This window comes from Hyalella azteca, unplaced genomic scaffold, assembly GCF_000764305.2.
Source record: "Hyalella azteca isolate HAZT.00-mixed unplaced genomic scaffold, Hazt_2.0.2 contig6106, whole genome shotgun sequence".
Lineage (NCBI taxonomy): Eukaryota > Metazoa > Arthropoda > Malacostraca > Amphipoda > Hyalellidae > Hyalella > Hyalella azteca.
The window spans coordinates 55,324-70,208 of record NW_025936275.1 but is presented as its reverse complement, the minus strand read 5'-3'; the positions used below and the strand labels follow the sequence as shown (position 1 = coordinate 70,208).

At 40.4% G+C, this 14,885-nt stretch overlaps 1 protein-coding gene across 1 annotated transcript; it reads right to left on the bottom strand.

Moving 5' to 3' along the window:
- Positions 1–3,142: 3,142 nt before the first annotated feature.
- LOC108670805 (ribokinase) lies at positions 3,143–11,824 on the bottom strand. Its single transcript, XM_018158300.1, has 7 exons — positions 11,741–11,824; positions 10,348–10,480; positions 8,567–8,693; positions 5,427–5,591; positions 5,204–5,295; positions 4,483–4,683; positions 3,143–4,127 (listed from the first exon to the last, which is right to left on the bottom strand). Exons 1-7 carry the CDS (start codon positions 11,788–11,790, stop codon positions 3,948–3,950), a joined length of 948 nt encoding a protein of 315 aa, XP_018013789.1. The 5' UTR covers positions 11,791–11,824; the 3' UTR covers positions 3,143–3,947.
- Positions 11,825–14,885: the final 3,061 nt, after the last annotated feature.

Sequence of the window (14,885 nt, the reverse complement as noted above, 5' to 3'; positions counted from 1 at the left end):
CGTGATTTCAGCCAACACCATAAAAACTCAAGAACTTTTGGCTCATTGGTGTTGACTGAAATCAACTTTTGGCAAGGCAAGAGTCAATAACTCGATTAGGGGTCATAAATACGCATAAATAGAAACAAAACCTGCTGCCTTGAGGCGGCAAGTCGAAAAATCATGCAATATGAAGTGTGATTGGTAATTCAAAAGCTAGTCATAGTATGAAAAGGTCATTGAGACAAATCTAATGATGTATAACACAAGATTTCACCATGGGCGCTTTGCCCCGTGACACGCATGGGCCCGTTGCCCCCACTAGGTATCATTTCAACTTATATCGTGTCAACATTTTATTTTGAAAGCTAATAGTCTAAACTTGATCTCAAAATTACCCCTATAAATATAACTTTCAAAATATAATCCAAAGTAATTTCAAAAGCTTCATCTACAGTAATCGAAAACATTTTTATTTATATAGCAGCAAAAAAAAATTTTTATCTTTGCTAAAACAGTTATTCACAAATAACTTAATAATATCCCAGTGAAACTGTCGACCGGCGGTAGAGAACACGGACCAATATCTGCCATACTTAGCGAGAAACCCGCTATGGGCCCATGACCCGCAGTGGGCTCGCTGCCCCATGTTACCCTACTAGTTCGGTTAGGTTAATTGCAATAAAGTTGCATTGATATGTTTTGAAAATGTTTATTATCAATAAATGTTTATGAGTATATCCCAATAGCAGATCAATAAATATTTAGAGATTCCCAATAATTTTGGCCATTGTAGCGGCTAATGTAGCGGCGCTACATTTTACTGTAGCGGTAGCGGCCGCTACATTTCAAAGTAGCGCTGCCCAGCTCTGTATGTAAGTATATCCAATAAATCATAAGTATGAAAAGCGTATCAATTAATAGTAAATTCAATAAGCAAACACATGCATTGGTGGCATGAGATCCGAGATTTTAGATTCATTTTAATACTAGAAAAGTTTAGTATTACATGAGCGTGGGAAATGAGCTGAAAACTTCGCAAGCAACACGTACTCTTTACCACCCGTCAAAATATGAAAGCGGGCATTAAATCGGACTATCAAAAAATTAAAATGGGAATCAGGCGGAGTTTGATTTCATTCCCGCTTCTATTTGATGATAGTACGTACGTGTAGGCCTTTGCTAGTGACCGTATATTGTGTCTGATTCCTGCCTCAATATTTTTATGGTCACTAGCAACGGCCAATCGTTCGCTCGCCGCTGTTGTACATAAAAAAATTGAAGCGAAAACTATGTGGCGTCAGATTAATTAATTTTCGCTTCAATTTTTGACGGTCACTGGCAACGGTCTCATATCCTGCCCTGAAAAAAATTGAAGCGGGAATTTGATCAGGCACCGTTTAATTCCTCGCTTCAATTTTTTTTGATATAAGATCAATCGACGCTTGTGACCATAATAAAATATAACCGAAATTAAATCCTGCTTCAATTTTTGGATTTTTTGGCAGTAGATAGTTTGTTGCTGGCGACCATAATCTTCGAAGGACGATTTGCTCTAATTAAGATCACCCCGACGCATCAAAATCATAGGATCGTGATTTTTAATTTCATTACTACAGGGTGACACAAAAAAAACAGAGCTCATAAAAAGTTGAATAATTTCCACAATACTCAAGTAATCCTGTTATTTGTTTCAGATTCATTAAGAAGACGGATTGATCTAAGAGTCTACCACGTGTGAGCTTCGAGATGCCTTAGACTACAGAGCAATTTTGAGCGGCTGTAGAACAAAGAGTTTTTGTGGTATAGAATTGAGATTTTGCAGATGTTGGCTACATAGGTTGTACATAATTCCATAGAATTTTTGTTTCAAACTGAATAAAATTTCAGGAGTTATAAGACTTTTAGTGAGCTCTGTTTTTTTTTGTGTCACCCTGTATATTAGATTTATTCATTTGGTTCATGTGCTAAGCTTTGGTTATAAATATCTAAGTATTGTTTACTAGTTACTTATAATTAATTCATTTATTAAACCTTACAGTATTTTTTATTGGGGTGGCTGCTGGTCACGATCTTTCAATTTAGATTAATAATTGCTTTCAAGATCCTGCTATATACTTCGGAATCTAATTATTTGGGTGCATTTTCTACTAGTGTGGTAGTCCAACTTAGCAAGAATTAAACTCTAATCCTCCAATTTGAATAAACACAAAAATCTATCTCATTAATGGTGCAATTGTGTGGGGCAATCTTCCTTTTATAACTATGATGGGTTGTAGCAAAGTGATTGAACATTTTAAGGTTGCGTCCTGTTGCACAATATTATAAGTCTGTAGGCTGTGACGATAAGCGCGTTCGAAGAGGACGATCAGCGTACTTTTCGCCAACAGTAGCAATATTGTGACTAATTCGCTATTATACGTCGCAGTGGACACGGCGTAATAATTCATTCATTGCTAATAATTTCTCCATTAGGCACCTCAAGATTACCGATTTTTCCGAGCACATTCCGCAAGGTTATAAACGCTCACATCCCTCACAAATGATTCACGATAGGCAGATTTATTCGGAATTGGTATATTCTGAATCTACATCGCTAGTCAGCCTATTCTCTGTGTGCGCTGACGTATCAGACTCCACTGAAGATAGAGCCATCCCACCAGCATCGTCTTTTTTCTCAAGCCTGTTACAGTTTAGTAATGACAACGGTTGCGCTATATGAGAAAATTGTTCGACCAATAACAGAGATAGATATAAGATGTCCAGTTAATTTAAAACTCGCTGATGTGTAGTTGGCAATCTGCTGGACGCAACTCTTGACGCATCTTCAGGATCTTTGAGAATTTATCGTTGATAAACAAAATTTCCGTGAATGAACTTTTTTTTTCGCTTCCCAGAAAAAGATCTCATCGGACGTTACTATTGATAGCCACCAGGAACTTGTAAACATGCACGGTGCAACAAGAGAAAAGCTCGATTTAATGGCAGTTACTGAAAATTTACATCTAATTGCTTCTAAAACTTTACTGTTGAGGTGCTAATTGATACACTAAGCATGGCATAGCAAACCCGTTGTCACGGCATCATTTATGCTCTGGATTTCTTTGTGATTATCAACGTTTCTTACAACTCATCACTGTCATATATAGAGGTTCAGATCATAGAAGTGTCATCAGTTTTTACTCACATGCAATATATATCATATATTAGTTATACACAATAGCGTTATGCTTTTCAGTAGTCTTCACTAGCTTTAATTAAGACACAAAAAACTAAAAACATTTCCCAGATAATGTCGGAAGTCTCTACAACCTAAATAAAATGGACAATTGAAAAAATGATTTAGAGTGGTATTATTTCTTAACATTACCTCCTTCCACTTAGCACATATACTAATATTGCATTCAAATTCCCAAATTCAAACAAAGTGTTCTAATAAAAAACTGTAACAAAATATTATGATAGAAACCACAGAAAATGAAGGTTCCTACAGCCCTTCCCTAGCGAACAAGAGAAGTTCATTCTCAACATCAGAACAACAACAAAATAAACCCCGTCAATAATCATTCTATCTCCAAAATTTCCTACAGGCTAAACAATTAACTATATTTCCTCTCAACCTATAGGTATTGCATTAACTGGGGCTTATTTAAAACCCGGAAAGTGTATGAAAGTAATTGGAACATTTTAGTTGAGCTCTTCAGTTCTCAGCATTAAAATCTTACTTGAATGAAAATCGTACACATCACTTTTCAATATATTTCGGCTTTTGCATCTTTTGTTGTTCGGAATGTCATTCCACAAGAACGGGAAGTGCCGGGCGCCGCACCTGCTTCCTGCCTATTCGTCAAAGAGGTGCAACTGCTTCCTGCCTATTCGTCAAAGAGGTGCAATTGCTTCCTGTCTATTCGTCAAAGAGGTGCAATTGCTTCCTGTCTATTCGTCAAAGAGGTGCAATTGCTTCCTGTCTATTCGTCAAAGAGGTGACTCGGTAACTCTTCTCTGGCGGGCAAGCTGAGCCAGGCCCCCGGTTTGAGGACAGACTGCGTGGCGATGGCACACGAGCGCCTCAGCTTTTCTTTCGTGGGCAGCGTTGGCATCTTCGCCAAGTAGAACGCCATGGCACCGATGAAGGCATCGCCTGCTCCCTGTGTTTAATCGGTTTAAAATCAAACGCTTCTACATGTTGATTATTTCTAAATGGTTAACAAGGATTGTTAATAATTTTCACCGGAATTTCCTCAGTAAATTCATCGAGCGGTGACGAAGAAGTGAATTGGTTGTAAATTAAATATTTTAACAATCTGTTTGTATGAGATGAGGTCGTTTTTATTATGTGCTAAAATTTGCTCATATGTTGTTGATTTTGAGAGAAGGAATTGTTTTAGGACCTAGAGCAATACCTTAAAAATCGTTCAATAACTTGACTAAGCAGTTGTCCCTGCGATAACAGTAATGCTCGCTCCATATAATCTAGTTTTAGAAAAGGAATTTATAACTAACCGTGGTGTCAACCGCAACGACTTTCTCAGCTGGAACCCACTCGTGGTCGGTGCCTGCGGCCAGGGAGGTCAAGTCTAAACTGACTGCACCCTTAGCACCCAGGGTGATGACCGCCTCACGACAGCCCTGCGTCAGGAGAACCTTGGCGGCACTCACGGCATCTGCTACTCCAGAAACTGGGACGCCCGTCAACACCTCAGCCTGGCTGGGCCAGAAGTACATTAGGACGAGTGAGGGAAAGTATTGTTTCTATCATCGCATGATCATTATTCTAACCATAACTCTTCGGTGAGAAATGAAACTATAAAGATGTCAGAAATTTTTCAAATGATTAAAATTACTCAAAATCAACGAGTTTTATATTCCAATATTTTATACTCCAAATTTGTTCAATGTCTGAATAAATTTGCAAAACTTTCATGTTATGTAGACAAGATAATTCATTAATTTAATATTTATAAACAATCTTTATACTCAGGATTAATGCTAACGAACTTCAGATCACATTGAACAAGTAGCAATGCTTTAATTTACGTTAGTCACTCATATTAACGGAGGTATCGTCGTATCGAAACATGCGCCACACATAAAACCGAATTAATGATTTTTATTAGCATATTTAGCAATTTAACTGAAATTTTATGTCATGCACATCATGCATATAAGACCATTCAGAATCCTGAGACGAATTTTGAACGAGCAATTATTGCGGACATTTTACCTCAGTCTCGTTAACGCAAACAATATCCGAATTATTGAGAATTTCTGGATCGAGGTTTGGCACAGCTGGTCCTGCATTCAGCACCGTTACCACTGCAATCAAAAGCACGGAAGCTTAATCACAGTCATCGCCGGAAATAAAATTCGTGTTCCATAGTTCAATTTTTACATATGTCAAATGCACTTCAACGAATACTATTTGTAAGAAAAATAACTATGCTGACCTCCGTTCTGTCTGGCGATGGTAAGGGCTGCCTTTGTAGCATCGAAAGATATTTCATTTTGGCAGATGAGCACTTTGGCGCTCTTGATAACCTCAGCAGCAGCGTTCACATCCTCAACGGTCATCAGTCTGTTCGATCCCGGGATGTTAACAATGCAGTTCTCGCCTGCATCACAAAATGAACCACTCATCCTAGAATCCTTTTACAGATCCCCCGCAGACACCTGCGACCAGCAAATGGCAGACATCATTCAAGCTCTGAACGAGATGAAGACCGACAGCGTTGTCTGGATCGGCGGCGACCTTAACCTGCCTGACATAAACTGGAAAGACAAGACAAAGACCTCGAGGCAGTACCCATATAGAATCAACAAACTTTTCTTGGAGAGGTCACAAACATGAAGCTCCTCCAAATGAACGATAAGACAGGAATAGGCGAGCAAATTCTTGACTAATTTCTCACAAATAGATCAATTCTCATCACCAGATCCTCCACCATCCTTTCACTTGGGAATAACGACATCGCCAGTAGACAGCCGTATCGAGGCAGCAGGTCGCAAGCCCGTAGCTAGGACAGTTGGCGTCTAGAATATAGCGGACTTTACCACCATCAGGTCCAAGACAATGCAGTTTAGCCGCGACTTGTGCCGGTAGACCACGCAGTCTGTCAACGAACTTTGGACGAGCATCCAAAGCCACCTCATAGATATGATGGAACAACATTTTCCTGCCAAGCAGTCGACCGTATAGTAAGTACCACCAGCCCTGAATCAACAACAAAATAAAGATGCAATCAAGACTCAAGTATCGCGCGTGGAGAAGGGCTAAAACTAGCAACAGAATAGAAGACTGGCAACATTCTAAAGGTCTGAAGAAAGAAAGTAGAAGAACCAACAGACAGAGCTACCTGCAATACGTTAAACACCTGCCAGAAGAAGAATCGATCAACCGCCTGTGGAGACTCATCAAGAGCAGAGGCAGTGACACAGTGGGTCTCCACTCAAACGCAACGACGGGCTCACCTTTATTGACAGTATGACCAAGGCCGACATATTGAACGATTAGTTCTGCACTGCCTTTACTCGGGAGAAAATTTTCCAAATGCAGCATACCCTAGATACCAGCCCACACCCTACAATGCCAGAGATTAACATCACAGAGAATAAGGTCTACAAACTACTGGCACGCCTCAACCCAATAAAGGCCCAGGACCAGTTGGCATCCCGTGCCGGCTGCTGAGGGAGGTTGCTGAGGAATTAGCCAATGACCGAGAAGGGAGACCTGAGCCAGGCCGACAATTACCTGCCCGATATCTCTCACTTGCATCTGCTGTAAGCTGCTGGAGCACGTTGTGAGTTCTTCAATCACGAGCCACCTGGACGAACACAAGAGGAACATAAACTCTCAACATGCCTTCCGCAGGGACCGGTCATGCATCATCTAGCAGATTCTGACAGTAGAAGACTTTGCTGCCGAGATTGGCTGGCCAGATGGATACTATATTACCTACTTGACTTTTTCAAAGCGTTCGACATGGTGCTTCACCAGCGACTGCTATCGAAGCTGGGTTTCTATGGCATTCGTGGGAGGGTCAGGCAGTGGATCACCGGTTTTGTCTGGACGAACCGGTCGCGGAGGGGAGGAAGTCCAGCATGGGCCCTGTGCTCTCCGGCGTCCCACAAGGCTCGTGCTTGGACCGACCTTGCATCTTATATATATCAAGGACCTCGGAGAAGGAATCAGCGCCAAAGTCAGACTTTTTGCTGATGACAAGCTCATGTATGTATTCTTATATAAGATCACGGCTTGACGCGCAATGTCTACAAGACGACCTAGAAAAGCAGGAATTGTGGGAGCAAAAGTGGCACTTGGCCTTCAACGTTGAAAAATGCCACCTGCTGTCAGTCACCAGGAAGAGGAAAAGAATGCCCACTACCAACTCACTCCATGGACAGGCGCTGGAACAAGTTCCCAGCACCAAGTACCTCGGCGTTGAAATATCAGAAACTCTGCACTGGGGAAGCACATCGAGACAACTGCAGACAGAGCTAACCGGTCCTGAGCTTTCGCCTACCGAAAGCTGAAGGGATGCGCAGCACAAGTCCAAGTTCACTGCTACAAAGACCTCGAACGACCGGTGCTGGAATATGCATGACCGGCCTGGGATCCACATCAGCAGCACCTGAAGACATCCCTTGAGATAGTTAAACGCAGGGCCCGCATAATCCTAGGTGACTTTCGCCTCACATCCAGTGCCACTGAGATGGTACCGTAGCCAGGCTCAAGTTGGACCAGCTCCATCTGAAGAGAACGGCAGACAAAGCATGCATGCTGTACAAAATGCTGTCCAACCTCCTTCAGAATTGTGCCAAGTCACACGCGCAACAAGGGGGCACCAATAGAAGCTGCAGGTCCGACGCACCAGAAACGATGTCCACCTACACTCCTTCTTTCCTTCGGCCATCATAATATGGAATCCCCGAGTGCAGACTTCGTGGCAGCAACATCGCTACCTGCCTTCCATTGAGCCATACAAGCCTGGCAAAGGGCGGACCATAACTGAAACCATCATAACTGAAACTTTTTTATCGCCTATTTTGTATCAAGACGTTGGTTCTCCAATGTGCTTGCGCACCACCATTGGTAGGGTTTTTCTTCAATAATGCAGCTGCATTATTATGACGGAATGAATGATAAAACACGATAATTAAATAATATCAGTAGAAAACTGAATTTAAAAACCACATACTTAATAATTTAAGTTTGGATGATATTACTGATATCGTCCATAGAATCATATTATACCATATAAAAAAAATTTTTAAATGTAGGAAGTTGTATGGTGCCGTTTGGTACGTCATATACGATGAAAAGTATTTTCCTTCGTAGCAGAGAGGCGGCTCTAACATAGTTCCTAATAAAATTAGCATAGGGACATCTCAATACTAAATTAAATGTATGAATTTGCTCGTAGAATCGCGCAGGATATGTGAAAATATTGTTAACTCTTCAATGAACAACAACGTCGAGGATCATTAATCTCAAGCCCAAAATTGAAAGTGATCACACAGAAGAATACAGTAATGTAATTTTAATACAATGAAACATAGTATACATAAAGGTAATATTTTACATTCTCACCGTTATCATCCACAACAACGTTGGCCACGGCACTTTGCGCAAGAGATGTTCGGGTGACGTGATCGATGTTGATGGTCGTGCGCTTCAGTTCATCCAGGTAGTTGTCACCCACAGCGTCGTGCCCGAGCTGAGTTAAACAATGAACTAATCAAGCATAAAACGATGGTCCTCATTCATGAAATAAATAAATTGAATTTATGAAGATACTATGTGAAGAACATGTAGATGTTAATTGAATCACATGATTAAAATTTCGCTTAATGGTTTACGCAATTAATTAGCCTCCATGGAAAAAAACATGTCCGTAAGCTGTCGTCACGGACAGTTTGAAACAAGAATCAATCCTGGAAAGAACACTAGTATATTTCCGTAACGCTACTAAAATGCCGCACAATAATCCCGTCGTCAGTAACCAGCCCGTGATATAGTTATATTAAAAATATTATGAGCTTTACACCACTTAATTTGACATACTCAACGGGCCATCTGCTCTTGGTTCGTAATTTATTCAATGAACGCGCCCAAGTGCAGTGGTCGGATGCGCGATTACGGAGCGACGACTCACCGAGAGTGACACAAAGTTAAGACGTGACCAAAGACCAACCAGTTCGGTAAACCCAACAACTCCAGTCACAACATACATCATGACTCAAGCGACTCACTCCCATCATCATCATCTCCATCGTCATCCCCTATACCATCATATCATCTTATTCCAAAAACAACAAATAATATGTAAAACAATAAAAAACAAACAAAGTGAAAACGCCTATAGAGTACTAATCTCTTTATTTTGCTAATAATCATGTACTTACCGTTAATCTATACACAGTAAATACTGAACCATAATTCACCCTTCACTCCCTTCCCCATATTTTACCCCAAAACAACTTCAAAAACACACCAGAAATCTATACAATTTAAACAGCGCCTTCTCCGTCAATTCCGGGCTTTTACATTTCACTTCGTATGCTATACCTCCTGTTGTTTTAGTTACTATCTTAGAGGAAGGGTACACAAAACACCGAATGCGGTTAGCGAACAGCCACGAGTGTGATGACAGGCCAGCACTAAGCGATAAATTTACCATGTCACACTACAATCAGTGCACCTCAAGTGAAGATTTGCATGAAACCTTCCAGGCACCATACTAGAGGCAGAGGGTGCGGATCAAATAATCCTTTCTTTCCAACAGGCCTGCCAGCCCGTCCACTGCTAAACAACTAAATGTTGAAACATTTAAGATTGAAAACATTGACTTCATTAAATTACGTTGTCCTAAATGTAGTAGAATCAGCAGAGCTGAGCCAATCACAAATTTCCTTCCTCATGTCTTTCCTACTTACAGTGCGGGTTGGCTTGAATTAAAGTAAATACTAATTGTTTATTTTATTTAACTAAAGATAATTTTCTTATACGTATGCTATAGTAATTCTATGTAGCCGCTCAAAATCAGAAATTTATTTCTAACTGATCTAAGCGAGCAGGCACACATCTATTAATTCTTTATCGGAGCATTTTGGTTGCTCTGTATTCTATACAGTATCGATTCATCCTTAAACTTATATTCACACAGACACTTGAGTTTTCAGTAGGCTGACATAGGTCAGTAGCTGACTAATATCTATTTGTTTTTGATAAACATTACTTCATTTACGAAGGAACCGAGAATAGAAACTAAATAAATTTAAATAAACATTATTCACTGACGGGAATAAAATGGCAAAAAGAAGAAGGTAAATGGTAAAAATAAGAAGCGGTTGAATTAATCGTGATATCACCTTGCCGACAAAGGCAGTGGCAGCTCCGAGTTTGGCCGCCATGAGACACTGGTTGGCTCCCTTGCCGCCGAAGCCTATGCTGAGCCCATGACCAAACACCGTCTCGCCGGGCCGGGGGAACGAAGGTGTCCTCCTGACGAAGGTGTAATAATAATATAATAATAGCGGTTTCAGCGTTTATTAGGCCGTAGGCCTGTCGCCGATTCTTAACATCGCAGAACATCCACAGCTTGTTGCGGTCTCGAACGCGCAACTCACTGCTACAATTCTGCTGTGCTAACCGCCCGGCCTCCTCGCCGATTCTGACCAGAAACTGGCGCACAGAGCTGGGATCGAACCCGCGCCTCTCTGCGCCAATCTTGGTACTATGAACTTTAACCACTGGGACTATATACCTATGATTGGTAATAGTGAGTGTTTCCTAGCATGTATGTTTTTATTGAGTGCAATAAGATGGGGTAAGCGGGTGAAATAAAAGAGTTTTGATAGATTAGTTTTTGTCCGTATGCGTGGTTAATTTTGTTATAGTCTACCCATGAAGTCCAGAAACTGGCCAAGTGAACGATGGCAAAATGCCATATCAAAAGCAGATTAGGGATGATAAGGCGTCGCAACCTGATAAGAATTATAACTTTAAAGAATTAGTGACAGAATTTTAAATCGCTCCGCACCAATTCATGATCCACCTGATTAACACAAGGTGAGTGTATGAAAACTTAATTAAATTTATGATCTAACAGACGCAATTCTGGACTGAATAATTATGGCTAATGTTAAATTGTGATGAAGCCTACGCATACGAAAGGCTAAAACTGTGTGACGAGAAAAAAATGCGTGAATGTTGATTATCCTATTTAGCTTCACCTTAAAATTTTAATCATTAGAAGGAGTTGCACGCAAACCTCGTAAATACCCTTTTTTGCAACCCCAACCCCGTATGCTGATGTTTCACGGTTCAACGAAAATTAAAGTTTAGAGTCTACACTCGAATACGATAAGTATTGTCGACCATATTAATTATTAAATATTAATTATTAATTAATAATTATTAATTATTAATTATTAATTATTAATAATAAATCATCAAATTAGTTACAATTTTGCAACCCCAACCCCGTATGCTGATGTTTCACGGTTCAACGAAAATTAAAGTTTAGAGTCTACACTCGAATACGATAAGTATTGTCGACCATCACACGAATAATACCATATTACATCATTTACATGACATGCAAAAGTATGTATGTTATTAATTGAGGAATGACCAAGCACACACATAAATAGTAACTCTCAGAAATATTTAATGTATAAACAAAATAGGTGAATTTGTTTGCTGTTTGTCTTTGATATCGCAACGTAAGATAAAAGATTGGGAACGAATCTAAGCACTCACGTGATATAATCTGTCACGAGAGAACCAACTACAACGATGTCGACCAACATGCTCACTTATCCAATATACAGAATATACGGCAACCTTCATTATTTGGGGGAGAAGAGCATAAAATTAAAATATTGTGACGAACATCACATTTTTTTAAAACATCTGATTATCCCAAATTGAAATATTTATTAATATTCCAGACAATAAGTAGAAAGAGATACTTCAGCACCTATTATACGTTATTTTGTTACAATAATGGTTTACTAGACCGTCAACCACATTGTGATGATGCATAGGGAAAATTTGCAGCCTTGCAAATTGAGCTGTGATTTTGACAATAATATGGTATGAATTCACGGCTAGAATGAAATGCGACGAACGAAGTACTATCAAGGCTTTAATGTCTCCGCCATTTCTATGCCCTCGGATTAATTTGTAATGGCGAATTATGTACGTACACTTGAAATGAATTCAATGAGATTTTTAACGGCCCGGCAATAACAATAGAAGCTTATACGATGATCTCTACGTAACAATTAGAGTTAATTTACAAGGTTTGAAATTGGCAAAATTAAGAAAAAAAACACGGAAAATCCTGCCCAGGTCCTTCACAATCAATAATTTCCAAAGGTTCTTTAGTAACATCAAAATGGCTGACCAGTATTAAATTTCATTTAACTTTGGTTAGTCATCGTGATGTTAGCAACCGTCTTATACTAAGAAAATAGCAACCGTCTTATACTGAAATTGTATTTAGAATTTTATGCTAACTATTTGTCAGGCCACTGCATCTATCCCATTAAATGCGTAATAACAACATTAACTGCAAAGGATTATCAATTGCGCGCAGTATGCAGCAGTAAATACAACAAGCTGTTGGATACGTTGAAAAAATCTTGCGTGGACGGGGTAACAATGTTCGTTTGATTCAATATCATATTTATTTAAACATCACATGAGTTTCCTTAAATCATTTCTTGCACTCTAAGAGTTTCATAATCGAAAATACCTTAATGCTGCACATAACTTCGCCAATATCCGATAACATGAACGCCAGTTATTTTCAATTTCAGACGCACTTACGTGCAACCACCGCACCGTACACTGCCAGCTGACAACTGAGCTAACTCCGCACGGTGCACTCCGCAGTCCACTCGTGTCGTCCGCATTAGTGGCAGCTGTCGCTTCACAGGCGCCTGGCAGTCAATTGACTTCAGTGCCAAGGCCAAACATGCAAAATAATCGGGTGCTGCCTAAAGGTGTGTGTACATGGATCAATTTTCCGGGGTAACGGACTCGGGATATTCATCTCAGCTTGAAATAATAACTAAACAATAATAATAACCTGATAATAACCTGATAATAATCTCAACTGATAATGCAACTTCAAGCCTGAAATAAATTGTCATCTCCAGGTGTGACAACCGACCTGTGTGAGGTCATTTACTACACCTCAAAGAAGACATCATCATCATTTTAATAGTAATAATTTGCACCCCATCCCGCTGAACTTTGCCAATAGTTTGTCTAGCGACTTGCAAAAACAAGGCAATTACTAGCTATCGCTATTTTATTATCTGTAGCCGCCACCAGCGTGTCTTAGAACCCACAATCTGTTTCGGTCTCTCGCAGTTTTCGCATACCAGCCATCAATAGATCATGCATGATTCATTCCTGAAAATAACTTACCAGTCATTCGTGAATTATAAGACACCTTTAAAATGAATCTTACTAGCTAACTAATATACATGTAGCTTTTAAGATAAGGCCATCAGGACTGTCGCAGATTCAGAACATCACAGAATTTTTACAGATTGCCGAGAGCCCCGAACACGCAACTCGCAGCATCATAGCCTTGGTGATTCTACATCTTGGTCATCCGCGGAGCAATTGTATACAAATTGATACTACTAAATGTTAGTTACCTCTTGCTACGACTTTTACTTGAATTTTGAATCCTTTTGCTTATTGCGACTCCATTAATAATCTTCAATTTTAATTGGCTCTGAAGACCCTGGAACTTACCGTCCATAGATCTTGGATTGTGATAAAAATTAACGAAATACACGAGAAATATTATTGATATAGACTAAATTTAAAAAACTAAAAAAAACGTATGAATTATTTCATTCAATTGTATCGTAGTTGAAGGTAGCGAAACGAGTTAAACGTTAAGCAAATGTATTAGGGGTGGATTAAATTTGAACTTGAACTTGAAACGCGGGTGTTTGTGCATTTGCATTTTAGTTAAACGTTCGAGTTGTAAACATAGTGTTTGATGAATTCTTTAAATGTATTCATGTTGGTGTGTTGAATGAAATTGTTCCATAGTACAATTTTTTAGTTATAGCCTTGCTGACCATCATTGTTCGGCAGGACCGACTCTTTGCTCGGCCAGAAAATACGGCTTCTAGCTAGGCCGCCCTCGACGATACTTCAAACTTCAGTACCTGCACCATTCGAGTCTCAACCCGATTTCAGTAGTCATTGCTGTGAACCATCAGTTCAGTGCCCATAGAGCTATGCACCATCAGTTCAGTGCCACATCGTGCTGTGCACCATCAGTTCAGTGCCCATCGTTCTATGCACCATCAGCCCAGTGCCCCATCGTGCTGTGCACCATCAGCCCAGTGCCCCATTCATCGTGCTGTGCACCATCAGTTCAGTGCCCATCGTGCTGTGCACCATCAGCCCAGTGCCCCATCGTGCTGTGCACCATCAGTCCAGTGCCCCATCGTGCTGTGCACCATCAGTCCAGTGCCCCATTGTGCTGTGCACCATCAGCCCAGTGCCTCCATCGTGCTGTGCACCATCAGCCCAGTGCCTCCATCGTGCTGTGCACCATCAGCCCAGTGCCCCATCGTGCTGTGCACCATCAGCCCAGTGCCCCATCGTGCTGTGCACCATCAGCCCAGTGCCCCATCGTGCTGTGCACCATCAGTCCAGTGCCTCCATCGTGCTGTGCACCTGATTAGGCTAAGTTTTTTTTCCTACGTAGTGGTTGAACTTTGATCTCAACGTAACTCTTGATTAAGCTATGTTTTCTTTTATCGTAGTGAATGAATGACTGGAACTATCCTTGCTCGGAATCTAAGATCGCGAGAGTATGTATTTATCGTTTATTACATTCAGAAACCGCATTAAAAAACGTATC